General features: G+C 23.4%; 2 protein-coding genes across 2 annotated transcripts; one reads left to right on the plus strand and one right to left on the minus strand.

Moving 5' to 3' along the window:
- Positions 1 to 1,630: 1,630 nt before the first annotated feature.
- Positions 1,631 to 20,423, minus strand: LOC134837969 (DNA-binding protein D-ETS-4). Its single transcript, XM_063853367.1, has 5 exons — positions 19,906 to 20,423; positions 11,002 to 11,818; positions 6,858 to 7,018; positions 3,862 to 4,006; positions 1,631 to 2,935 (listed from the first exon to the last, which is right to left on the minus strand). The coding sequence occupies exons 1-5, from the start codon at positions 19,939 to 19,941 to the stop codon at positions 2,472 to 2,474; spliced, it is 1,623 nt and encodes a 540-aa protein (XP_063709437.1). The 5' UTR covers positions 19,942 to 20,423; the 3' UTR covers positions 1,631 to 2,471.
- Positions 20,424 to 24,854: 4,431 nt separating this feature from the next.
- On the plus strand, positions 24,855 to 26,255 carry LOC134837847 (leucine-rich repeat-containing protein 15-like). Its single transcript, XM_063853240.1, has one exon. It carries the CDS (start codon positions 24,855 to 24,857, stop codon positions 26,253 to 26,255), a length of 1,401 nt encoding a protein of 466 aa, XP_063709310.1.
- Positions 26,256 to 27,801: the final 1,546 nt, after the last annotated feature.

Here is a 27,801-nt window from a genome sequence, read left to right on the forward strand (position 1 = left end):
TTAAGTTTAAATAAAAATTTAAATAAAACTATTAATTAATTATTTAAAAAAATAAATTATCTGATATTTTTCAGAAAAATACAAACTCCTCAAGATCTTGAAATAGATAAAAATTTATTCAAAAAAAAATTATTAAAAATACTTACAATAAATTTTACCTTGAACCTTCATTACAAAAATGCGTTTTAACACTTTTAAATAACATCAACTATCAATATTTTTGTTAATTTTCCTTTATTTATCGTTTTATGTGTAGATATGTAATTATAAACCAAAAAAATATATCTTTGATATTACATTATGTTTTTTTTTATTATTCTGTATTGTAGGTGTAATTATTACAGTATTTATTTCCTTTTGTTTAATTATTTATTTATTTTATGATTAAAAGCAAAAAAAATAGAAAAGTTCACTTTTTTTTTAATTAAAACTGAAATTGATTGAAATGTTGTAAAAAATAGACACGTTGAAAACCATTTAATTAGCACTTTTGTGTGCCTACCATCTACAACATTAAAAAATTCCTATTTCTATTTTTACTACTCTAAAAAAATTATTAAACGTTTATGGCTTCTTAATGATGACGCGTGGTATTCTTTTAATATTTTATTTTATTTTTTTTTTTGCGGAATTTATTACGTTTTTTTCTGTATTTTTTGTGTATTAATTAGATGAAAATAACTTTTGGGTCATAAAAAAAAGATATTTTTAGAACAGTGTTAAGTCCGAAATAGCATCATTAGTCACAAAATGTGCCAAAAAATAAAAACAATAAAAATTGCGAAAGAGGATCCAACGCAAAGTAAACCGCATTTTTCGTTCTCATAATTACAAGAACGAATGACGTGGCCAAGTTTGAGTTAGTCCGCTTCTGATTTTTTTTTTGTATTATGAAACGGCGACATAAAAATTGTTGCCGTCTCATTGATTCTTGATAAAAAAAATTTTTTTTTCAGTTTTGAAACTTCATTCGTGTAATAATAGTAAAAATTTATCAAAAAATTTGACGTATTTATTATTATTACAACTTTTTTTTTATCAAGATGAACATTAATCAAAGCCATTGCACTGATACAGTTGTTAATGGCAGTTATTGATGTCCGTTTTATGTGTGCTTTGTATAAAAAAGCAAAAAATGTGAGTAAAGTTATTTAAATTATATTTTTATAACAAATATAAAATAAAAAAGCCTTACTAAAATAATTATATATGTAATTATATAATAATAACATGTGAAAAACCATTCTTGTTAAAGATTATTAGACTTCATGTTTCACATGAAATTCTTAAACCTATACAAAAAATTATTAAATTCCCGCAACCATGAATAACAAAAAAAATATTTTTTTTTCTTAAAACTAAAATCATTTTAGATTCTTTTTTAATAATTTTTTTTTTTCATAAATAATTATAATTAATAATATATCATTAATTAATTATTAATTTTATATAATATATAATAAAAAATATAATAATATTATATATTATTATAATTAATAATTATTTAATTAATATTAATATTATAATTTTTATAATAATATACATTATGTAAAATATTATATATAATTATAATATTATTATATATTATTATAATAATAATGAAAAAAAAAAATATTAAAAATTATCAATTTTAAACTTTAAACTAAATTTTATCTTGATTCCAATTTTTTCATAGAGTTTCTCGATGCGCATCAACAATTGTCGAGGTTCACTCAATCACACCTTTGGGGAATCAAAACAAAATTTAGATAACTTTTTTTCACAAAAATAACATGTGATTAAAATTATTTAGATAATTAATGTTTTTTTAGTTTGTTTGTGAAATGAAGGTTCACCAAACATCTCCCATGAGGATCCCTTTTTTGCTGTGGCGAGATGCTTTGTGAAGCTGCCATTTATTACAAACAAATAAAATAATGGGTTATGATAATATAATTATGATCCTCCTTAATACCCTAATAATGTATATAATGTTTAATAAAACTAAACTAATTTTTTTTTGTGAGTATAATAATATTATATAATGTGATATTTGTAATAAAAAATGGATAAATATTATCCACGAAAAATAATAATAAAAATATTATTAATAAAGTTTTAATGGACTCGCTAAAATAATGGTCCGTAATGCAAGTGCGTGGATGCCGCCCCTAATTATTGACGTCCCAGTGCTTCTGTGTAAAACGAACCCCGTTTGATAGCGTTTCCATTAAAATTTGTTTAATGTATAATAATTGTGTTTAATAACGTTCCATAATAGAAACAAAATATTTTTTTTTAATTGTCCATCAGCAAGGTCGCAAAATATTCGCGCCTTTTGCTAATTTTTTTTTCTCTCTTTTTATAATAAAGAATCTCGCGTGCATTTCAATTGAAATAAATATTTTTAAATATAATAAATAATTTAATGTGGGTTCAGTGTGATTCTAAAGTAATAATAATCGTATAAAAATAATAATAGCTGATAAAATCTACAAGAAGTACGGATGACAAAACTGATAAACGAGTCGTTGCGATCGCTCAGTTTTCTTCATGATGCCCTTCTTGTAGTATTGTCGTATCGATCGTGAGAGTTTGTCGTAGTTCATCGCGGGGCGATTTTTACGACGACCCCATAAGCGGGCCACGCGAACGCTGTCCTCGATCTTGAAGATGCCCTGTTTTCGGTCGATCCATCGAAGTGCGGTTCCGTAGGTTTGTGGTGCACTCAACAATTCCTTGAGGAATTGCCACAAATGTATGTGGGCACTGCCTTGACGGGTAGCTGTTGATGTCGCTGTCGTCGTCGTCGTTGATGATGTTGAATTTGCTGTGGATGTCTTGGATGTGCTCGCAGGTGCTTGCGCTGAGGGTGAAGATGGCGCGACGGTGGTTGAAATGTTGTTGCATGACACTGTAGATAACGGTGAGGCAATTGAGGTTTCATCAATTTCACCTAAAAATGAATTTTTATTGAAAAATGAAAATTCAATTAATAAAAAAATATTTTAATTAATTAATTTAATTTATTTTTTTTTTTTAATTTAAATTAATGTAAATTTAACTTTGACTTTAAATTTACATAAAATAAATTATAAATTTTAATTAATTTTTATTTGCTCAAAATTCGAAAATATTATATTAAAAAAAATATAAAAAATTTTATGTTAATTTAAAAAAAAAACGAATTTCAATTTTAGAAACAATTTTTATATTTTAAATTAAATTAATTAAAAAATTTTATCATACAATATTTCTTATTTCAAAAAAAATATATTTTTTTAAAATATAAATTATATGAAAGTTTAAAGAAAAAAAAATAATAAAATAAATTTAGAAAAAATTACAAATTTCAAAATAAATAAATAAAAAAATTAATTTAAAAAAAAAAGAAAAATTTTCATGTACAAGTAGCATTAATTTTTTGTTTAATTAATTTTTTTTAATGTATCAAGAATTATTTAATTTTTTTTTATTGTGCCTCAAATCATTTTAAACTAATTTTAATAAAACTATTTTTTTTATTTTTTTTTTCTTGTAACATTCATATAATTTTTATTTAAAAATAATAATAATAAAAAATCATAAAAAAAAAATAAAAACAAAATGTTTTTTTTAACATTTTTTTTTGTATGATTATTTTTAATTTTAATTTTAAAAAATAAATTAAATTATAAAAATAATTTTTTTATTTAAAAAAAAATAAATAAATAATTTTATTTAAAAAAATTAATTAATTATTTTTTTCTTTTAACTTTTATTTTATTTATTTATTTTTTTTTATTTTTTTGATTAAAAAAAAAAATAATAAATAAAATTTTGTTTTTAATAATTAATGAATTAAAATTTATTTTTTTATAAAACATTTTCTTATAAACTTACTTTTAATAACAGTGCTCATACAAATATCGGAGGGATTTTCAACAATTGTCTCGCTTCCGAGACTTTCAATCGTCGTTGGTGTGTATGAAACATCAGGACATGCGGCAATCCATACCTCAAGCTGACCATGCAAGGTACTTCCAGCCTAAAAAAAAGTTAGAAAAAACGTTATTTTTTGCAATAATTTCAAACGGGAAAGAGAAAAAAGAAACCACACACTTACTTATTCACATCGACTTGCGAGCGAATAAGCGACGTCACATCATGAAGTGAAACTGTTAAACGTTGTTTCGTTTAACAAGAAATATATTTGCGTCTCAAAAACTCATATAAAATGTAAAATAAGCCCAACTGCAATCTGTTTGCATACGAATATAAAATGAAATGAGAAAAAAAAGCGACGAGGAGAGATTCTCGAGACGAAGAACGAGCAGTGAAATAATGTACCGGAGACGTGATGCTTATATTCGGTATCAGAACGTGCCAAGATAAGTTTGCATAAGAAATATGATGGTTTTGCAAACTAATATTAAGACTTTTTCAAACATAAATTTTCAATATTGTGTATTTTTCGGAACTCAATTTGAATTTTATATTGATTTTTTTTTCACTCAGCGTCGCATTGGAAATTGCTGTTTGATCAGTCGCCTTTGATTGCTGTCCCTTTTTCACCCTTTTTGCCTTTTCTTGCAATTTTTCCGCCGTATTATTCGTCATTACGGTGAATTGGCTGCAAAATTGCGCACAAAATCGAACGGAAAATAACAAATTTCATATTCTCTGTCCTTCCAAGGTCGTTTTTATGCAAGTAACATAGCTTTCAAAAAACATTAATTTTATTTTTTGCTGCAAAAAACCGTCGTCGCTACGTGCGTGGTAGATGAATGGATAGTATACAATTTGAAATGTATTAATATATATTGAATAACACTACAAAAGGCATTACTGCAGCGAGTGACGCGACTGTATGTGTGTGAAATGCTTACGTGCATTCGATACTATCCGATCATTAGTTGTATCAACTTTTTTTTACTTCTCTTCTTTCTTTTTCTCTTTTTTAAATTATAAATGTATATTATATGGTCAGTTATAGACGACGAAGAAACGCGATGGATTTTTACAGTGGGTTTAAATTTTTAAGATTTTTTTTTATTTTTATTTAAATTTTTTTAAAATTTATTTTATTTAGGTATTTAAAGTTTAATATTTAATTATTTTAATAAATTTGAATTAAATTGAAATATTAAATAATTATAATTTAATTATATAATTTAAATTTTTTTAATTTTTGTAAATTTAATTTAATTTAATTATTAATAATTTTTAAAATTATAATTTAATTATTTGAAATTTTTTTTAAATTTATTTTAATTCAATTTATTTAAAATTTAATTATTTTTAATAAATTTTAATTGAATTGAAATATTAAATAATTATAATTTAATTATATAATTTAAAATTCATTATTTTTTAAATTTAATTTAATTTAAATATTAATAGTTTTCAAAATTATAATTTACCTAATTATTTAAAAAAATATATTTTAATTCAATTTAATTTAAGTATTATTTTAAACAATTTAAAAAAATATTATTACAGCTTAAAAATTTAAATTTAAAATATTTTTAGAACTAACTTTTTTTTTAATTTTTAAATTTAATTTTAATTTTTGACAAAAAATTTAAAAAAAATATCAAAAAATTAAAAATTTTGATTAACAAAAATATTAAATAAAAATAAAAAAATATTCCTGACATAAAGATTTTTTTATAAAATATTAATTAATAAAATTTTTAAAATTAATAAATTTAATTAAAAATATTACAATTTGGGGTTTAAAACATTTTTTGTTAAAAATTTTATTTAATATCAAATAATTTTTTATAAAAAAAATAAATAAATAATAATTGAATTTATAAAAAAAAAAATTAAAAAAATATATATAAATAAATAAATATTTTGAGATAACAATTTTTGAACTTCAGTTTTCAAAATAAAATTTTATTTTAATTTTTATAAACGAAAAATTTTGAAATTTAATAAACAATAAAAATAATCATAAATTTTATCTAAAATATATAATTAATTATTATATAATATAAATTATATAATTTAAAATAAAAAATTTTCATATAAAAATTTTTTAATGAAAAATGAAAATAATTGAGAATTTATCGAAAAAGCTCTTGGTGCACCGTGTCTGTCCAAATCTCGTTCCTCGACACACGAATAGACATTAAAATAGTGTGTGTTGTAGTAATAATAACAGGCGAACGGTGAAAGTGATACGACGTATGACGCACATTGGCTCGTTTTGTTAAATATATATACATTTTTTTTTGCTAAATACATTACTATTGCCTGCTGATTGCTTCATATTATTATTTTATATTATTATTATTATATTAAATAAAAAAACCTACTTTCTTTAATATTGTACGAACACGACACCGACCGTACGAGAGTAATAATAATAAAATTCTTTTCATATGACTTCACAATGAATCGGACTTTTTCTTCGTTTATAAAATGTGTCTTTTGCGGTTTCGTCGTCGCATACGAAATATTTTTTCCTCTTGGTCCGTCGGAATGGATTATTAGACCACAAGTAACAAACAAACGCACAGACAGAGAAAAGAAGAAGAAAAAATTCATAACTTGAGGCACATTGTACTTGTCTTATTATTTTCAATTAGTATGATACGCTGTTGGCAAACAGAATATAAGCTAATGTTGTTTAAGCTTCGTATTATTTAGATGTGTACCACACACAGTGCGAGACACAAAATGTGGTAGTCTGAAAGTTATACAATGATAAACTTGGATGATGTCAGCTGAAAAGTTAATTCTATTTATTTAACTTTGGATGCCGTTTCTGCAAATTATTTAATGCTGCTTTGTGACAAAAATTATTTATTTTTCTTCTCTCTTTCTTTCTCTCGTATCACGCGAAAGTTACTTGCAAAAAAAAAATTAAGAAAAAAAAAATATCTCACCTGGGGACATCTTTCGATAAATTCATCTTCACTCAATTGTGACAATTCTTCGCCATTTTCTGGAAAAATGTTCTCCATATTCGGTATGGCGGGAAGTTTGAATTGCTGAATTGTGGATCGGAGCCACAAATGGGCTTGTTCGGTGGTCCATTCTTTCGGATCTGAAAAAAATTAAAAAAAAAAAGTTTTTAATAAAAAAATGCATAAATTCTGAAAAAAAACTACTAGATTAACAACAACCTTGAACTAACCTATATCAACAAAATAATATTAAAAGTTTTATTCGACGCAGAAAACAAATTTATTAACATTATTATTAATTTTTAGACATGTTGAATAAATTAATATTTTTTTTTCTGCTGTTTCTATAAATTTTAAGTGAACTGAAACGAGTTTTATCCTGATGTACATTTAAATATACATATATGTTTATCGATAAAACATTTACTTTAAGCTACAAACAAAGCCAAAGCGATCGAAAACTAATGATTAACTTCTGTTCACAATTTATTGCAGTCGATTCTAAAATTTATATTTTAGTTTAAAACTTTTTATATTTATTTGTGGTTGATTTTGTTATGTTGTTTAAAATGTTTACAATATTATGTTTCATAAAATTCTTCTATTAAAGCCATTTACATGCAAATGTTTCAAACTTGTTTCCACACACATTTTGCGTCTTTGCTAAATTATTATCAATTTTAGCGATATCAAAGTCCAGGTAAATCAAATTTAAATTAATCAACGCAAAATATTTTTTTTTGTATACAAAATGTCTACAAATGTTTTGCGTTTTTATTTTAAATATTTGAAAAAGAAATTAATATCATCATCATAATAATTTTTTAATAATATTTTTTTTGCATTTATTGAAAAAAATCTGAGTGTATTTTAATTATTTTGAAAGTAAAAAATTATATTTTTTTAATAATAAAATTTAATTTATTTTTTATTCAAATTAAATTTTAAAAATACTATTTATTATTATTTAAACATATTTTATATTTTTTTATATTAAAAGTAACACATCTTATGGAAAATTATTTTAAATCCAGATTTAATATATGTTAATTTATAACTGATAATTATTGAAATTCAATATTAATTATTATATTATTGCAAAAAAAAAAAAAATAAGAAATTTACTCAAAAATATTTATTATTTAAATTTTATCTTAATAAATTTTTTGTAAAAATTAAAAAAATAATATAATATTTTTAATTTTAAAACTAAAATCATATTTAATAATAAATAAATTAAAATTTATAAGATTTTTAAATAAAAAATAATTTTTAAACAATATGTATATTTTAATACAAATATTTATTTAAAAAATCAAGATTTGAAGTTTGTCAACTTTAAAATATAAATAAATTAAAATAATTAATTTTTTATTAAAAAATTAAGAAATTTATTCAAAAATATTTATTATTTAAATATTAACTTTAAAAAATAATTTGTTTAAATTAAAATATAAAATTATCGAAAATAATTATTGAAATTTTTTAAATTTAAAAAATTTAATAAATAATAAAAATATTAATTAAAAATAAATAAATTAATAATTAAAAAAAATTGTAAAAGAAAAATTTTTGAAAATTTATATTAAAATTCTTTAATTTAAAATAAATTAATTAATATTAAAAAATTTTAAAAAAAAAATAATAATAATAATAAAAATTAAATGATTAATATCATATATTATTTTAAAAAAATATAAATAAATATTTTAAATAAATATTAAAAAAAAATAGAAATATAAATTATCAAGAAATAATTAAAAATAAGTATTATTATTTTTAATGTATAATTAATTGTATAAATTAATGTTTTTATATCCTTTATTTCAATAGTTAATTACAAAACAATCGTAATAATTCTAAAAATTTCATAATAATAAACTTTAAACTCCCAAGTAATCAAAATCTCTCGCATATTTTATTTATTTAAATTTACTACAATTTATATTACTTCTCCATTCATATATGTTCAACTTATACAAAATCTATATCTTAATGTATGTATAAATATAAATAGCGATAATAATAATAACAATAATAATACACACGCCAATATTAAAAATTCTACATTATATTATAGATTTTGCCTCATTGACACATTATTAAGAACGAAAAGTAGAATACCTTGAAAAATTCAGCTAGATTTGCTACAAAAGCATCGCGCAGCGAATTATCGACAAACGTCATCGAACGTGCGTCGTTGTCGTCGATCGTCGCGCATTAAGTGACTAAAGGACAGAAACTTTACTTTATTCATTTAAAATCAACATTTCGATGTATGTTAATTGATCGCTTTGTATTTGCAGCACAAACAACGCTCTTTTTTTTGAAATGTAACTGCTAATGTATTTTGATCTAAATATAAATAGTTCTTTTGTTTGTTATTTGCTATTTTTATTAGAATATTTTTTTCTTTTGCTTTGCGATTCGTTTTACATATTCGCTAAATTCCTTTCGTGCCCGTTTTTTTGTGTGTTAGCACGATAATAAAATTTATAGTCATTTAAGCATAACAAATGCTCAGTCAGCGCGGCGTAAGAGAGAAAGAGTGTGAGAGATACTTGACCGGTTTTTGTGGTTCTGCTTTCGAGAATTCGTTCTCGAATACGTGGAAATTTTTTTATTGCCAAAAGAGGATTTTGGGATAAATTTTTTTTTTCGGAGTGGCTTCGAGTGCGAATCACTTAGCGCGCGAATCTGTTCCAAATAAATAATAATAATAATAAAATATAATGATATAAAACCACACCCCTTTTTTAGATTTCTTTGTTCTAGCGAGAGTGAGAGGGGCTTTGCTATTACGAGGAAGGCAAATAAATTGACATGGCATGTTTTATATCGCTTGATATTAATCTCGTTATTATAATTATTTATGTAGAATAAGGTTGATTTTATTTTTTGCATCATGTGGCGATTTCGAAGGTCATTTTGTTTTATCAAACAAGCGAGGAACGTTTGAGAACTTTTTTTCAGCTAAATTTTGTGTTACGAGATAATATTTATGTAAATTTTGTTTTAAGTCAATATGTTACGAAAATTTAATTTTTTAACTTTTTCTATTCAATTTTGATTTAATTTTTAGAAAAAAATGTTGAATTTAATTATTTTTAATTTGATAAAAAATTTAAATAAATTACTTTGAAAATTTCTTTAAAATTAAAAAAAAAAAAAAAATAAATAAATTGAATTTATAATATTTTTTTTTAATAATTTTTTACTAAATTACTTTATTTAAATTTTAAATTTTTTTTAGAGTAATTTTATTCAAATTATTTTTTTAAATAAAAATTAATTAAATAAATTTAAATGATAAAAATAACAATATGTTATAAAATTTAAGCAAAAAAAATCATTAATTAATTTTACTTCAAAATATTTTACTTCATTGAATATGATGAATTATTTAAAAAAAAAATAATGTTATCAATATTTATTTTTTAATAATTAATAATAACTTAATTTTAAAAAAATAATGCAATTTTAAAAACTAAATAAAATTTTAAAAATTAATAATTAATTAAAAATAAAAATAAATTTTTATTATTTTTTTATATTTACTTTTGTGAGTAGCTATTAAATTTTATTTTATTTTAAAAATTATTAATTTTATTTCTCTAAAATTTTAAATATTAAGGATGTAAAAACTTTTCTTTTATCAAATAATTTATTTTATTAAAGTTAAAAACAAATTATGAAAAAAAAATTATTTTAAAATTTCTAAATATCAAAAAAAAATATTTGTAAAATAAACGATAATTAATTTTATAATATAGTAAAAAAAATATATTTTAATGATAATTTTATTAATTTTTAATATTGTTCATATCTCAATAAGAATTTTTTTTCTTAAATTAATAAATTAAACTAAAATTAATTTTTAAATAAAATTTTATTTTTTGTATTTTTACTAATTTAATTAAAATTTTATCAAAAGAAATTAAAATAAATAAAGTAAAATTTATTTCATGTAAAAATAAAATTTAAATTAAATTAATTTTAAAAAAATAAATAAAATTTTAAATATATATATTTTTTAAAATTATTTTAGGAAAAAATAAAATATTTAATATAATTTATAAAAAAAAAATAAAATTCATTTAAAAAATTTCAATTTCAGACTTACCAGGTGAGATATCTAATGCAGCACACGTTGCCTGAATATCACATTTGGCTTGTTCGAGTGCGAGCGAAATCACGGGCTCAATATCGCCGCGCAAATTCCATCCGCAATTCGTGTTGAAAAGTGACTCCAAGGCAACGGGTCTAAGATTGTGCTTCTTCTGGAACGAAGTGTCTTGCAGGCACTCTCTTAGCAGCTGATGATCTTTCTTATCGCTATCATTATCACTTATACTACTACTATTACTCGCTAACGTTGACTGATTCATAGAATCAAATGAACTTTTCAAAAAATATTCAATGTCGATGCAGCTCGGAGGCTCTGTGGTCGTCGTTGCTGTTGCTGTGTTTTGTTCTGTGGGCTCATTTTTCACGACATCCGCATCCGATTCGAACGCGGCATCCGATTCGGGCGGCGACGGAGGCAGAATTATGTGCTCTTGTTTGATATTCACGTGACTGCCGGCGCTGTTGAAGAATTGGTAGGCGGGCGGCGATGCTGTTGACGAGGAAACTGTCGTCTCTTGGGGTGGGCTCGGTAATGGATACGAGTAGAAATTCTGTTTGTAATTGTGGATATTTTGGGCGGAAAACATCGCGCACGGATCTTCTTCCATGGGAACGTCAGTGACTTGTTGCGGTTGGTTCCAGGCGAGCGACTTTTTCAGTGATTGCATCGAATCAGGGTAAATCGTCGCGGGAATGTACTCGGGTGACATCTGCGAAATATTTTCTTTCTTCTCGTCTGTCACATTTTTCAACAGAGACAAGTCAAAACTGTCGGCATACGAGGCGTAAATGTCCATGGAGATCTGTGAAGCCTGAAAATGGCAGAAAAACGATCGAAATTATTTAATTGTAATCTAATGAGATAAAAAAAAGAGAGAATAAAAAACAACAACCTTGAGAAATACTACAATAAATCATTCGCCAGCAGCAACGCACAACTACAAAGCCACTTATTTCTCAGAAACGAACACAAATCCAGTTTCAACTCCACACAAACACACGCAAACGACACTAATTTAGGCTCAAGAAAAAATCGTCTACACTCGGGCTTCGTGTATAAGTAACAGGTTTTGTATAAATATTATTTATTTATTATCTTAAGTGAGCTACGGAAACATATGCGAAGCGTTGTTTTGCATGAACGAACAAAATTGAAACAACAGTGATTAAATTAAAGCAAGATGGTTAATTTTTTTGAAAGCAATAATTGGCGTTGTTGACACGAAATGCTTAGAAATGGTTCAACATTTTGACGCTTTAATTATCGCTCGGAATGTCGACAACTTTCGCTCTTTCAAAAATTATTTCAATTTCCCAAAAACCTGACCAACGTGATCAATCTCCAAGCTCACGTTCTCGGTGCAGAATTTTTATGACTCAAGAAAAAAAAATAATAATGAAAGAATGGAATTACCAGACATGATAACAATCTTTATTGTCTTGCAGTATATAATTTTGCATTAGGCGTTAAACCGCAAGCAGTTTAAACTACATTTAGGAGAGTTTATTCCATTTAATGTTTTGGTTGATTTTTTTATTGAAGAAAAAACCCATGTTAAATATTTTTATTTAATAAAAAAATATATTGATCGAAAATTTGTATTATTTATTGATTAAATCTTATTTTGGGATTTAAAATTAATTTAACTTTGAAATCAAAAATTATTTGGGTTTAAAAAAAATTGAGAGGGAATTTCGAATTTTCGAAAATTTATTTGAATTTAAAATAATTTGATTTTTTTATTTAAATTTATTTATGAACAATTTATTTTTTAATAAAATTTATTAATTTTTTTTTCGAATTCGAAAGTACTTTTCGAAAATTTGTAAAATTTGAATTTAAATTATTTTAGAATTTTAAAGTAAATTTATTTAAAATATTTATTTTATTTTATTTATTTATTTGTTATTTTTTTTTTTCAAATAATCATGAGTAGGTAAATTTGAAACAAATTTTGAATTTTTTCGAAAATTTGAAATTCGAAAATTTTTCGAAGAAAACTTTTAAATATTTAATAAATTTTTTTTTCGAAAATGATGTGTTTAAAAAAAATTTCGAATTACATTCGAACTTTGTCGAATAACTTATAATTTTTTTTCGAAAATTTAAATTTTTTTTTTCGAAAATTTATAAAATATTAAAAATTATATCTTGAATTTGAAAATTTAAATATCCTTTAAATAAAAAAAAAAATTAAAATAAAAATTTTAGTTTAAAAATAAAATAATTAAAAAATTTTAAAAAAAAAATAAAAAAAAATTAAAATTTTTTTTTATTAAATTATTTAATATTATTATAAAATAATATTCGAATTTCAATAGAATTTTTTCGAAAATTTGAAAACGAAGTTAAGAAGCAATTTTCTTAATCTAAAATATTGTACATAAGTAAAAAAAAACTTTTTCAAAAAATCTTAAATTCATTTAAATATTTGTTACACATAAAAATTCATTCGAAAATTTCAAACATTTTCGAAAATTTGAAAACTTTTTCGAAAATCGAAATTATTTTTCAAATAAACCTAAAAAATAAAATAAAATGTTATTCCGCTATTAAAAGTATGTCCAGAAGCGTGACAAAACGACACCAATTGAACATCCACAAAAAAAAGTTAATCTAAAAAATTTGTTCTTTTTAACATTCTTTTTTAATAGAATGACAAACGTTCTGGAATTACCAATTTTTTCTTCTCATTTCTTCCCAAATAAATATATTTATCTTCAATGAACCGAAAAACCAAATATTTTTTTTTTTAGAAAACTTTTTCGGGGGAAATACGGTGACTTTTAAATCGACTGAGCTTCACGATTTTTTCGTCAAACGCGTGATTTTGCTCATCATTATCTGATACAAATTCTCAGTTCATGACTCAGTTGGCATCTTTTTTTTCAATTACTTCAAAGTTATAAATAGTCATTACACGCGTATTTGTTTCGCACAAGTTTTTTATATTTCATTCATCTGATTTAATTTTTTTCTTTTATTCGCAGCTTGGAAGTCGATTTACATTCTCGGGAAAAACCAATTGATTGTGTAATTTAAGTTTGTTGTTTATTACATGGATCAGAATGCTTTTTACAGTTGCGCATAACTGAAAGTGATATGAACGTCATTATAGTACTTTAGTTAATTCACTTTTTGCATGAATGAATTTTTTTTACCGCATTTCGAAGAAAAAATGCGGTAATAAACTCGAATTGTCGTTCCGCCCAAAATTTTTGAGGAGTACAAAATTGTGAAATTTGTAAATTTTAATGGAAAAAGCTCACAGATGATTACGAGTTCGAAATAGTGAAGTGAGGAGTATCAAATTGTGAAATGAGGAGTACGAAATTGTGAAATGAGGAGTACAAAATTGTGAAAAATTTTCATTTTTAATAGGAAGAGTTCACAGATTATGAGGAGTTTGAAATTGTAAAATGAGGAGTACGAAATTGTAAAATGAGGAATTTGAAATTGTAAAATGAGGAGTTCCAAAATGTGAAATGAGGAGTTCGAAAATGTGAAATGAAAAGTTTGAAAATGTGAAGTGAGGAGTACAAAAATGCGTAAGTATGCAATATCGAAATGCGATATAGTTCTTTAGACGACAACTTTTTCTTTTTTTACTATTAATAAATTTGCGTTCATCCTAATTGCGAATAATTTGTAGTACATTCTTGCGAAGGGGAATGAAAAAAAAAGTTTAAAAAAAACTTATCAGAACGACTCAGAGATAACGCAGAAAAAAAGATCATTTTACATATTATTAACGACTTTTATATTGTTAAGTACTGCGTCGCTGCGTCTTATCTAAATATTCATTTAAATTTTATTTTAAATGGCTCAAGTGTGTCTGTCGCACAGCATGCGAAAAATATAATAGAACCACGAAAGAAAAAAAAACTTTTTACAATCGACAACTTTAACAACAAAATCTTCTCTTTTCTCGTCGCGATTTTTTTTTTCGTGCTTCGTGTGTGGGTGGCATTATAATATTTTGTATTTTTTTATCATCGACGACGAATTTTACTTTAAAAAAAATAAAATAAATTCTACTTTTTATGTCGTCGCGAAATATATAAAATAATTATAGTCACGCGTTAACGTATTTGAATAACTTCTATAAATTAGAGCTTATCTCGTTTTTTTTTCAAAAGCTTATTTCGAGATGGTTTCTATGAAATCTCCAGCGCGCGCGTCTCAAGTGTGTGTTTCTATTCAACTGTACGTAATGACAGATGATTATTATTATTATTGGCAACAGTATTATTATAATGATGTTGATTTTATTCACCAAACCATACAATTTTTTTTTTTTTTTTTTGGGAATTAGATGTTTTTTTCTCTCGCTCTAACACAAAAATAAAGTGAAAAATATCAAAAAATTGTTGATGTAGAAGTAAATAAAATAAATTGTCGGATAGAAAGAAGATTGATTTTTTTAATGGAGAGAGATCGAGTTTTTTTCGCGTTTTTTCTATCAAAAAAGGGAAAAAACAAGTTTTTGATGGTAAATTTTATGCAAAGACCCTAGTCGATAATTATTCTGCACGTGAAACAAATGACCCTTTACAAAGTTTTCGATATTGATAAATGACAGTCATTAGAGAGCCAAGAGATTTCTCGCCAGAAGATAAAATTTTACGTGACTAACGAGGGAGCTCTCTAACATACGTTTTAATAAAATAATAATCATCATCAGCATATAACAAAAATTTTAATTGAATTAATTTGTGGCTTTTCCACATTTGCGTAAAATTTGATGAAGGAGCTCATTCCACTCGAGTTATGTGTCTTTTTGAAGAGTGTGAAAAAGTATGAATAGAGATACAGTTTATTTGAGCGTGACACTATTCGTAGTCAAATGAATGTTTAATTACGAGAGTTGTGTGTTCTGAGAAGTGTTCAAGAGCACAAAAAGAGTCATTTACGTAGTAATTAGATGTAAGATTGTTTTTGAATGAAAAACAAAATTTTTTAGCAAATAAAAAAAAATATTAAATTTAAATTTTTTTTCAGTTCATTTAGATTTTTTAAATTTTTTTCAAATAAAAAATAATGAAAAAATCATTTAATTAAATAAATTTAATTTTTAATTAAAAATTAATAAAAATAAAAAAATTATTTTAATTAATCTTAAAATTAAAATTTATTTTAATAAAATTTAATTTTAATTAATTTAAATTTTATTTTAATTAATCTATAATTTTTTTAAACAAATAAAAATTAATTCTAATTTTTTCCACTTCTTTCTGATTTTTTTGAATTTTTTTATTAATTAAAAAAATTAAATGAGTTAGTTTAAATTATTTTTTATTTGACTTTTTAATTAAATAAATATTAAATAAAAAAATTAATTAGAAAAAAAAAAAAATTTTCAATTAAATAATAAATTCTTAAATTCTTAAATAATAAATATTAAATTATAAATTTTTAAACAAAAATTTCGTAAATTTCAATTCAAAATTTGACCGGTATTTTTTAATTAGTTTTTTGAGAGTTTTAACTTTTTTCTGTAAAATTTTATTATTTCAAAATTTTTAATAAAATAAGTTTAAAAAAAAATATAATTAAAAATTTGACAAAATTAAATTTTTCTTTAATTTAATTAAATTTTTTTTAATAATATAAAATAATGATATTAAAAAATTAATATAAAATTTATTTTAATTAAATATAAAAATTTATTCAAAACTTAATTTTGAACAATTTTAATTATTTTTGTATTTAATTTAAAATATAAATTTTATTTACAAATTTCTTTGAAAAATTGACTGTTTTTAGAAAAATTTGCTAAATGTCAATTTAAAAAATTACCGTTAAATTTTAAAATATTAAATTTTCGTTCAATTAAATATTTTCTATTAAAAACATTAAAATTATTAAAAGAAATTTAAAAAAATTTAAAATATTATGATGTATATTATTTATTCTCCTACTAAACAATTCAAAGTTTTTTTTATTTCAACAAACTTAATATTGTTGAAGTAGCTCAAAAATTTGCACGATACCTCATCGTTTCAATCACATGAAGAGATTCTCATCGTCGTGTCATGAAATCTTCTTGGGGCGTGCACACGTGTTAATTTTTTTTTTTTTTTTTTTAGAAAAAACAAGAACTCAAATTTTTAAAAATGCTTGAAAACAAAATTTCATTAAAAACGCATAAGATATTAAAAAAAAAAACTAAATACAGGTGCTTTAAAAAAAAATGTTGAAAATAATGAAATTGAAACATGAATTAAACCACGTAAATCGCACAAGTTCTGATTTCTATTTCATTTCGTTTTTTTTATGGTTTTATGTGAGGCGACTTCAAATTAAAATTTAAAAAAAAATAATTTCTTCATTATTGTGGGTCAACTGACGCATTGCTGAGTATTGCTTCATTCGTTGACCAAGTATGTGAGTAAATGATTCATGGTTTTAATTAACACAATAAAAATTTTGTATTTTTTTTTCTTTCAAATCTTTGTTTGTCGAAATGAAATTTTATTTTTTCGAACAATCGTCGTCATCATAGACAATAATATCATTTCACTTTTCTTTCTTTTATTTTTTACAATAAACTGCAAATTTGTGACAACAACAACCACGACGGACAATTACCTTTATTATTATGCACGCAAACATTCGGAATGTAAATTTCTTGTTTATCTCTTTTTTTCGTGTGTATTGAAAAGAAATGTCTCATCGTCGCCTCGCAGCTCGATGTTGACCTAAATAACCTCATTAGCGAGTCATAACAAAACTGTAATCACTTTCATGCGAAATTATTTGCGAATTGTGATGAAATAGGTGATTTTCCGTGGATTTAGAACGAATTTCGTATTTTGGGCACACACCCATACTCGGCGACGACGAAGAAGAAGAAGATGGACTTTCTACGAAATGGTCTGACACTCCCTTTTATTCGCCATTTATCATGTTGCGAGGCGAACGAATAAAATTTTGTTAAATTTGAGCACGTCGCCCCTTAAAAGGTTCGTAAGTGTTCTCACTAATTTGCACAAAAAAGCCAAAATTTTGCATCTTTCTCTGTGAGCGACTGTGTGTTCTTCTCTCTTTCTATAAATAATATGAAACCATAAAAATATAAACAAGTCACGTATATGCAAAAGTAATTCATGATAATTCAAATTTGTATTCGCTAATTTGAATATTGATGAGGAAAGAAAATATTGTCGAAATATAATTGAGTGCATTTGGCGAACAAAGTTTGTGGTTGCGTGTTGTTGTTCGTCTGCGAATTTCGAGCACTTATTTATAAATAAATAGAAAATAAACAACAAAGTGGTTGGCTTGTCTATTTATTATTATTTTTGTTGTTGCTGTTTTGTTCACAGAGAGAAGATTTTTTCTAACAAATTTTTTCTGAGATAAATTTATTTAATAAATTATTTTATTTTTATTTTTTAATTAATAATTAATAATTTATAATTTTTTTTAAAATAATTAATTGTATTTTTTTATTATTATTATTATTTTTTTTGATAATTAAAATTAAAAAATAAAATTAAAATTAAACCTTTTAAAAAAATAAAAAAAAATATTTTAGCTTAAAAAATTTTATAAAAAATATTTCAAGAAATATTTTTTCATGTTCAAATAAAAAAAAATGATTTTAAAATTTAAAAATATTTATTTGAACAATTTAGAATTTTTTAATTAATTAAATTGTTAAATTAAATTAAATTAATTAATTAAATTAAATTAAATTAAAAATTTTCTAAGTAATTGAATTTTATTTTTTTTAAAATTTTAGTTATCAAATTAAAGATTAAGGATTTTTGCTAATATCATTTTAATTTTTTAACGAATCAAAAAAGAATTTAAAAATTAATTTTAAAAAAATTAAAAAAAAATTTTATTATTTAAAAATAAAAAAAAAGAAATTTAATAGAATCAATTTATTTTATTTTTTTAATTATTAAAAATTGATTAATAATTTGAAAAAATAAATCAATAATAATTTTTAAAAAAATTTTTAAGCTAATTATTTTATTATTATTTTTTAAATAATTAAATTAATTAAAAATTATTTTTTATAATTAAAATTTATTTAATGTCTTTTAAATTTTAAATCAAATAAAATAAAAATATTTATTTAAATTTATTTTTAAAAAATCTCAATTAATAAATTTTCAGAAGATTTTTTGTTATAACCCACGTGATTTCTTCTCAACGTGAACCATTTCCATGTAAATCTCATCAAATTTTGCCCAATCAAGAAATTCATCGGAACCAAATTAAAAAGGTTTATGTAAATGTCGATAATTTGGTCCTTGACAGCCTATCATTAACTTACAAAAAATGTATCGAATCGACCTTCAACTCTCATTTTTGTTACAAAAAAATATGATTCAACCGTTCTTTTCCTAAAAAGAACTTTTCTCAGAAAAAAGATCTCAAATTCCTCTGGACATTTTCTCATGTTTTTCACAAAATTCAAAGAAAACAAAATTTTCATACAATGAAAAGTGATGATCTAATAAATCGCAATTCCCCGAATGCATTTTGCAATTAAAAAGATTGAAAAGCTTGATAGCCGGTCAATCATTCAAAAAGCACGAGAGACGAGATAACCTTTGTTAACTCGAGTGAATTTCGGTACTTTCGATGAAGGGTATTGCGATGTAATTTACTTTAAATTGCGATTTTTTTGGGTCTCAATCGATCTTCGTTTCCCGAGAAATGACTCACAACACCCCTGACTTGTCACGCCAAACTTCATTCATCATTCTGACTTGAAGTTAATAAAAAAAAATTTTAATAACTCGAAAAAAAAGCGGAGAAAAAAGTTAATGGGTTGGGTTTTGTAGGTACTTTGACGTCGCTTATAAGGTAATTTTGATACCCACATCGTTCTTAATAATTTTTTTTTTTTACAAAAAAGGGAGATTTTTAAATACTTACAGCTTCCTTTTGAAAATACATCATTTCGTAAGCCATTTTCCGTCACTCCTCGTTAATTATCCAAAATGAATATCAAAAAAATAATTTTTTTTTAGAGCACTGATAACACAGTTTATTTTTTTCTCAACGATTTTTCTCGAACAGAGCGTTTTTTTATTCTTTCCAAGTATTTTTTTACGTCGTTGTTGAAATATTTTTTGAAAATTATATTTTGCTTATATTGATAAATAAATAATCACACTTTTAGGTCACATTAAATTAAATAAATATTATATTATTATATTATAAATGATTGATTTTCTTCTTTTTAGCGAGACATTAAGCGATAATTTTTCATTTGTCGCGCGTCGTGTCGTCGTCGTATATTGAACACTTTTTGTTGTTGTTGCTGGCTGTGTGTGTATTTTAACGCGTTTCACTTTGTAAGCAACACATGTACGCGTGTGTATATACAAGAAATGAAGAAAAAAATAAATAAATAATCTTAAGAATAATTTCAATAAATAAACCGTTCACATCAGCTTTCGACTCACGAATAACACGATCGCGAAACGAAAAACTTTTGAAAGTTATTTGAGACGCTGCTAACTTTTTAAGCGTGTGTGTGTTTCGTTCGTTCGGGCACTCTACCACACTTGAACATTTTTGTCTTACAATCATTGGCGTATATGGCAATAAAATAATAATAATAATAAAGAAATACCTGTTTTTAAGTTGCTGAACGAGCGTCGTCGTTGTCGTGCGTAAGTAATATTGTCAGGTAAGCTTAAAATGAAAAAAATGTTGGTGTTGGTAAGTTAAGTCAGAGACGTTATTCAAAAAATTGAGATGCGCGAAGGTTTTCTTATGTTTAATTTTTATAAAAACATATAATATTTTAGGAATTTTGAGAACGAAAAAAGCTGTTTAATTATTTTATTAAATAAAAATTTAAGCTTTTTAACTATTTTTTTTGCCTAAAATATTTGAAATTGTTATAAGTCATTAAACTCAAAATTTTTAAATATCCGAAATCTCACGAATTATATGAAATTTTTTTTTTCAATTTAAATTTTTTTTTTCATATAATATTTTTAAATCAAAATTAATAAAAAAAATTATGTTACGAATAATTAAAATAATTAAAATTTAATATTTTTAATAATTAAAAAAAAATTAAAGCTTTTGAAACTTATTTTTAAATATTTTAAAAATTTAAATAATGATTTATTTATTTAATTTTAATTTTTTAAAAATTATTTCATTTATTTAAAAATATTTAATTATTAAAAATTAAAAACATTTATTTGTTAAATTATTAAATTAGATTAATATTTTAAAATTAAAATAATTATTTTTTTTTAATTATTTTACTTATTTAAAAAAAATATTTATAAATCATAAATTGAAAAAAAAAATAAAATAAATTTTTAATTTTTTTCTCGTTCTTATAATATATCATATAAAAACTCAAAACATTGGTTTAATTTTAACATTTTTATTTAAATAATAATAAATGAATAAAAAAAATAAATGATGAAATAAATTTTTATTAAATAAACTTGAAATGTGAAATTTAATTATTTTTTTTTTCAGAATATTATTGACTTATTAAGTCAAATACAAAAAAAAAATATTTGTGAATTTTTTTGAATTAATTGTTTTAATAGTTTGCTTCATTAAATTTATTTTAAAAAATTTATTTTAATTTTTTTTTATTTTTAAAAAATTTATTCTAAATTTTTGTTTTTGCTTCATTAATTTTATTTTATTTTATTTTTATTTTTAAAAATTTTCAGATTCAAAAGCTACTTAAAAAAATTTAAATTATTTTTTTAAACAAATTATTGACTTTTTTCTGATTTCTTTTTAATTAAAAAAAAATATAAAATTGAATTTTGGCAATTAAGGTAAGAAATTTTTTAGAATTTTTTTTTTTAATTTTTACTCGAGCTGAAATTTAAATATTAATTTTTTTATTGTTTGAAAATTTTAAATATTTAATTTAAAAAATTTTTCAGATCCTAATGCAGCTCAAAAAAAAATGTTCGTCACTGAATTCCTTACCTTCCATGTAGAGTTCCATTGAACACCGATTGATTTGTCGTCGTTGTCGTCACTCGCAGTGCTGTTGACTCAGGTACTTTACCAAGAAACTATCCGCATACACTTACAACATATCTCTCTCTCTGGCGCGCTGCTATATGTGACATCAAATCTAGTCACGTAATTATTTAAACAAAGTGAACGGGTGACATACCTATTACATGTTTTTGTTGTTGCTTTTTTTCGTTGTTTCGATCCGAGCCAGCGACACACTCACAGGTCGATAAATAAAATTTATTTATATGTTTTTATTATAAAATATATTTTTTTTTTGCATTGCGATGCTATGAAGGGGGACATATGTCGCGGGATGGAAATTCGCGAAAAAATAAATATGTTGCATAAAATCATTAATCTTTGTACGAGCCACAGACCGGTGTGAATCACACACACATTTATTTAGATATGACTTTAAATCATCATGGCGAATCAATTTTTTTTTTGCCTTCTTTGTGTTGTCCATATTCATGTTACAACACGCGCATCGCGCATACGAAATTCGACAGCGAACGATAAAAGCAACAAAGTATGCGTAAAAAAAACCAGAATTTTAGCAAGTTTTAGCAATTTATTTTAAATGTAAATAAAAGTATTTAATATGAGATCAATATTTTTTTTTTCGTCGACGAAGAACGAAATACGACAATGACGTTGGATGGAGAACATGAACATTTTATTTGCGGTTTGGGAGACAACTTTTTTGTCATCTTTTTGGTTTTTTTCCTTCCCAAAAAAAAAAAATAATAATAAAGAACTATGCCAGCGTGTAATTTTTTGTCCACTTTTATTTTACTGCAACACGATATCTTTGGATGTCGCTCTAACGAAAAATGACAAACTTGGAGAACATTAAATAAAGAGACATGATGTCAAAGTGGCTTTCACGGAAAATTTTTCAATTTACGAGAACCGAGTGAGACAGAGAACAAGAAATCGGTTTCTCGTGCAAATGACACCTCACAAGTCCTCTTTTGGTAATAAAATATCTTTATAATATTCATTAAAATCATGATACAGCGAATTTTTCGTTCTATTTACGACATGAGAGAATTTAATGAAATTAGTCACCTTTCGGAGGTTCATGTTACGAAATACTTTTCATCGCAGGACAAAAAAAAACTTATCAAAACAACTAACAACAAGAAAAACAAAAAAAAACTTTCAACGACCTTGATTTAAGGTCGTTTCAAAAAGAAGAAGCTTTTATCGAAACTTTTTTTGTATGAACACAAAAAAAATGAATAAAAAGAATAGAAGAACATCGTTTTATTATAATTTGATATTAAAACAGTTTAACATCGGCTTAGATAAAAGAGAACTCATTTGAAAGGATTAAAATTTTTTATATGAATTATTAACATACACAGAAGATGTTTACAGTGAAAAATAAATGTTTAGTTAGAATTTTTGATGTTTTTTGTTAATTCTTTGAAGAATATTATTTTTTTTTTTTTGGGAAGTATTTAAAAATATAATCCTCGTTCAGCACAGTAGCACGCGTTATAAACATTAAAATTATTTTTATTATATTGATGAAATATTTTTTTTTTGTTTATTGAATTTGTTTTATGGAAATTTTTTAAAAATTGAATTATTAATTAATATTTTTTTAAATTGATTTTTTAAAATTTTAATTAAAAAAAATAATAAAAAAATTTTTTAATAAAAAAAAATATTTTTTTAAATTAAATATGTTTTTAAAAATTTTTAAATGTTTAAATATATTATAAAAAATATTTATTTTAATAAATTAATAAATTATAATTAAATAAATATTAATAAAAATATTTATTTTTTTAAATCAATTTTTTTAATTAATTTATTTAAAAATAATAAACAGAAATTTTATTTATTAATTAAATAAATTAAAAAATAATATAATTTTAATTTTATTATATAAATATTTGAAATATTTTTTAAAAAAATATTATTTAATTTAAATTTTTAATAATTTTATTTTTTTATTTTAATTTAAATATTATTTTTTTATTTTTATTTTAAATTTTAGTTAAATTCTAATTTTTAAAAATATAATACCTATTATTTCTTTAAATTTTTACAATATTAAAAATAATTAATTTTTATTTATTTTATGAATTTTTTTAATATTATTTTAAAAAAATAAATTAAAAAATATAACTTAATTCAAGGTTATTAATTTTTAAATTTCAAAAAAATATTTTTTTTATTTTTACAATAAAAATATTTTTTTTATTTAATAAAAAAATAAATAAAATTATTCTGTGTTGAAATTCATTTCTTTTTAATAAAAAAAAATATTTTTTTAATGATAATGAAGTTCAAAATAATTTATTTATTGTAATTTTAATGATGTTTTCATCATTTTGCACTTTAGAATAATTATAATTGTTTTCATTTTATGTAAATAATGATTTTTATAATCATTTCTACAATTCTTAGAACTGTTTACCAACAACCGTTAATTCCTCTTGGTACGAGGAAGCAAAAATATCGCACAATTAGTTGGAAAAATTTAATCTCTTTATTTGTTATTGTCATAAATATTTTTATTATCCTCCTTTTTTTAAAACATTTGCATGGAATTTTAATGTTATGTCAGAAAAAAGTGCAAAAATCGCATTAATTCCATGTTTATATATTCTGTTATCCGAAATTTAAGTCGATGTCATCCTTTACTCTCTCTCTCGTTTTCTTATAAAGTTCGTGATTCTCAATTTTTTTTAAATTTATATTTGTCTCAACGCTATCAATAAGGCGACCTTTTGTGTTATCAATTTCTTCTCGTTTGTATATGTCGCGTTTTATTTTCCTCAAAATTCTTATAAATTCAGACAGTCTTCATTCATCGTCGTTAGTTCGAAACAAATAAGCAAGTGTTCAAGATGTTTCGCAAATTATTTTTATTATTATTTATTTACGCCGCAAGTGCCGAGGAAAAAGTCACCTTGGATTGCGAATACCCGGCGTTGTCGAAAAAACTCGACGTTTGCAAAATATCGAATGTCGAGGGAGATTTCAGTAACAAGGAGGTTGTTTTAAACCCTCGCATCGGCAGTTCTTTGACAGAAATAAAAATTAAACATGTTCATTTGGGGCGAATTCCAAGTTCGATCATCAACGATCACGCAAGCATTAAAGAGTTGAAGATCAAAAACGGATCAATTTACTCGCTAGAGGGCGTTAGTGACTTGAAACAGTTAGAAGAACTCGAATTACGCCATAATGCTCTTCATGAGATCCGTGACACGAGTTTTAACAATCCAGCATTGGAAGAGATTAACTTGGAGTTTAACCTGCTTGAAGTCATTCATCCGGATGCCTTTAAAAATACTCCTGTTTTGAAAAAAGTTGAACTTGCCCATAACCTGATTCGAGTTTTGCACAAATCTCTGCTAGTTCCTTCTATTGAAACTCTCAACATGGAAGGAAACAAACTTGAATCAATTGAAGATGTTTTCACAGGCAATCAGAACATCAAACGACTCTACTTGACAAACAATCAAATCACGAAAATCACTGCAAATACCTTCACTGATTGCTCAAGTCTCTTCAAACTCTATTTGGACTACAATCAAATCGAAACCATCGAAAATGGAGCCTTCGATCATTTGGAATCCCTTCAAGTGCTTCAACTTCAAAACAACAAACTCAAAACCTTTGAACTTAACATCGGAAGTGAATACATGGGCTCATTGTACATTGGCAACAATGACTTGACAAAGCTCAGTGTGAAACTTGCCATACCTGGATTGAAACGAAAATTCACCCTTGAAGCTCATAACAATCGCTTAACCGAAGTTGATATACCTCGCGAGATCTTCTTCAACAAAATTAAGCTACGTGACAATCCAATTGCGCATTTTGCCTTTGATGGCATCAAGTCAGCTGATTTCCTGTACTTTGATAATGTCGATCTTTCAACCTCTGACCTTTCGCCGCTCTTACAAACGCAGGACTTGATAACGATCAGTATGAACGACAGTGGCATCAACGTAGAGCAATTCAAGACAATTGTACAACATCCGAAAGTGCAATTAATTGATGTCGCACATAACCCAAAGCTGAGCGAATTGAACTTTAGTGAGATCACAAATGCGGGCAAGAATATCGAAGGAATTATTTTGAACTTTTGTGGATTGAAGGAAATCAACGTTGAAGCTGTGAAGAAAGCTTTTCCTAACTTGAACTATTTCAAAGTACAAGGTACGGATATTGGGTATGAAGAAGCCAAACGCATCGAGAAGCAAGTGTCCAGCAAGTCAAAAATAGAAGATTTTGCATAAAACCCGTAAATAAGATATTGTGACATGATAATAAAAAATAGTAGAGAATTTTTCTCTAAATCTCATTTTTCTCCTTTTTTTTTGGGAAAAAATATGTTAAAAGTTTTGACATGCTATTTTCTTTCTTTCATAGCATAATAAAAGTTTCTTTTTCCTCCCATTGCCATGTACTGAAGCGAATCGCAGTCTGACGCTAATGTTTTTTTCTGTGCAACACAATTTATTTATGCATTAATGTCAACAGCAGACAAATTCTTGTTTTTTTTTTTGCATTTATATATTTTTTTTTTCATTGTACGCGGAAATGAAAAAAGTTTAAGTACCCATGAAATAAAAATATGGAATGCGATTCTAATTGAAAGGGAACGAGATGCTTCTGGATTACAGCTTTCCCGCCTTTTTTTATTTTTTTTTTACTGCGACAAGCTTTGTGTAAGCAGACACAATAAAATATGTCAGCACTTTTGCTAAGGCGATTACAAAGTGACATGCAAACAAATTGCATAAACTTTTTTAAAAGGTGCAATTCCTTTCCACGCGATGCAACTTTAACATTCGCTTTCTCTCGAAATACATATTTACATCAAATGTCATTTTGGCTTCCCGCAAATCCACAAACACGTAAGCATCCAAAATCCCTGATAAAAATATTTCATCCTAAAAGTATGCAAAGTAGTAGACATTTTTCGTGCAATAACAAATCCGTGTCGTCACACAAAAACTCACAGTTTTGTACATTTTGAGAGAGAGGGAGTGAGAGAAAAGTGCGACAGAAACATTATTTTATATTTTTCTTTTTTTTTTCATATCATTCGTCGTGAAAGCTTTTTGTGTGGCGCAATTTTTGGTTTACTTTTTGTGGTATAAAATTTTTGAAGTACTATTTTGGTTTTGATCCTTTTTTTCAAGCTGTAAAAAAAATTATTTTTTAAATAAATTGCTTGGTTTGGATTAATTGGAATAATAGATTTTAAATTTTTTTGAAGCTTTTTCTTTCGAAAAAGTTACATCTGAAAAGAAAAATTAAATTAGAATAAATTAAAATAAAAAAAAATAATTCAATAAATTTATCAATTAAATTAAATAAAATAAAATAAAAATAAAAATAAAATAAAAATAAAAATAAAATAAAATGAAATAAAAATAAAAATAAAAATAAATTAATTTATTTAATCAAATTAAAAATTAAATTAATTCTTGAATTATATAAAATTTAATTAAATTTAAAAAAATATGATAAATTAATTTAAAATAAAAAAAATAAATTAAATAAAAATTTAATAAATTTAAATCAATTAATTAAAATTAAATTAATTCTTAAATTAAAGAAAAATTTAATTAAATTAAAAATAAATTAAAATAAATAAAAAAATTAATTAATTAATGAATAAAATAAATTTAAAAAAAAATTAAATTTAATTAAAATGAAAAAAATTAAATTAAATAATTTTATTTCAAAACTTACCTGATTTTTGCTCAGAAAAAAAAAATTACCTTCATATTATTTGTGAAATCGCTCGCTAATTCAAGAAATTTAAAATTTACG

Source organism: Culicoides brevitarsis, chromosome 1, assembly GCF_036172545.1.
Source record: "Culicoides brevitarsis isolate CSIRO-B50_1 chromosome 1, AGI_CSIRO_Cbre_v1, whole genome shotgun sequence".
NCBI lineage: Eukaryota > Metazoa > Arthropoda > Insecta > Diptera > Ceratopogonidae > Culicoides > Culicoides brevitarsis.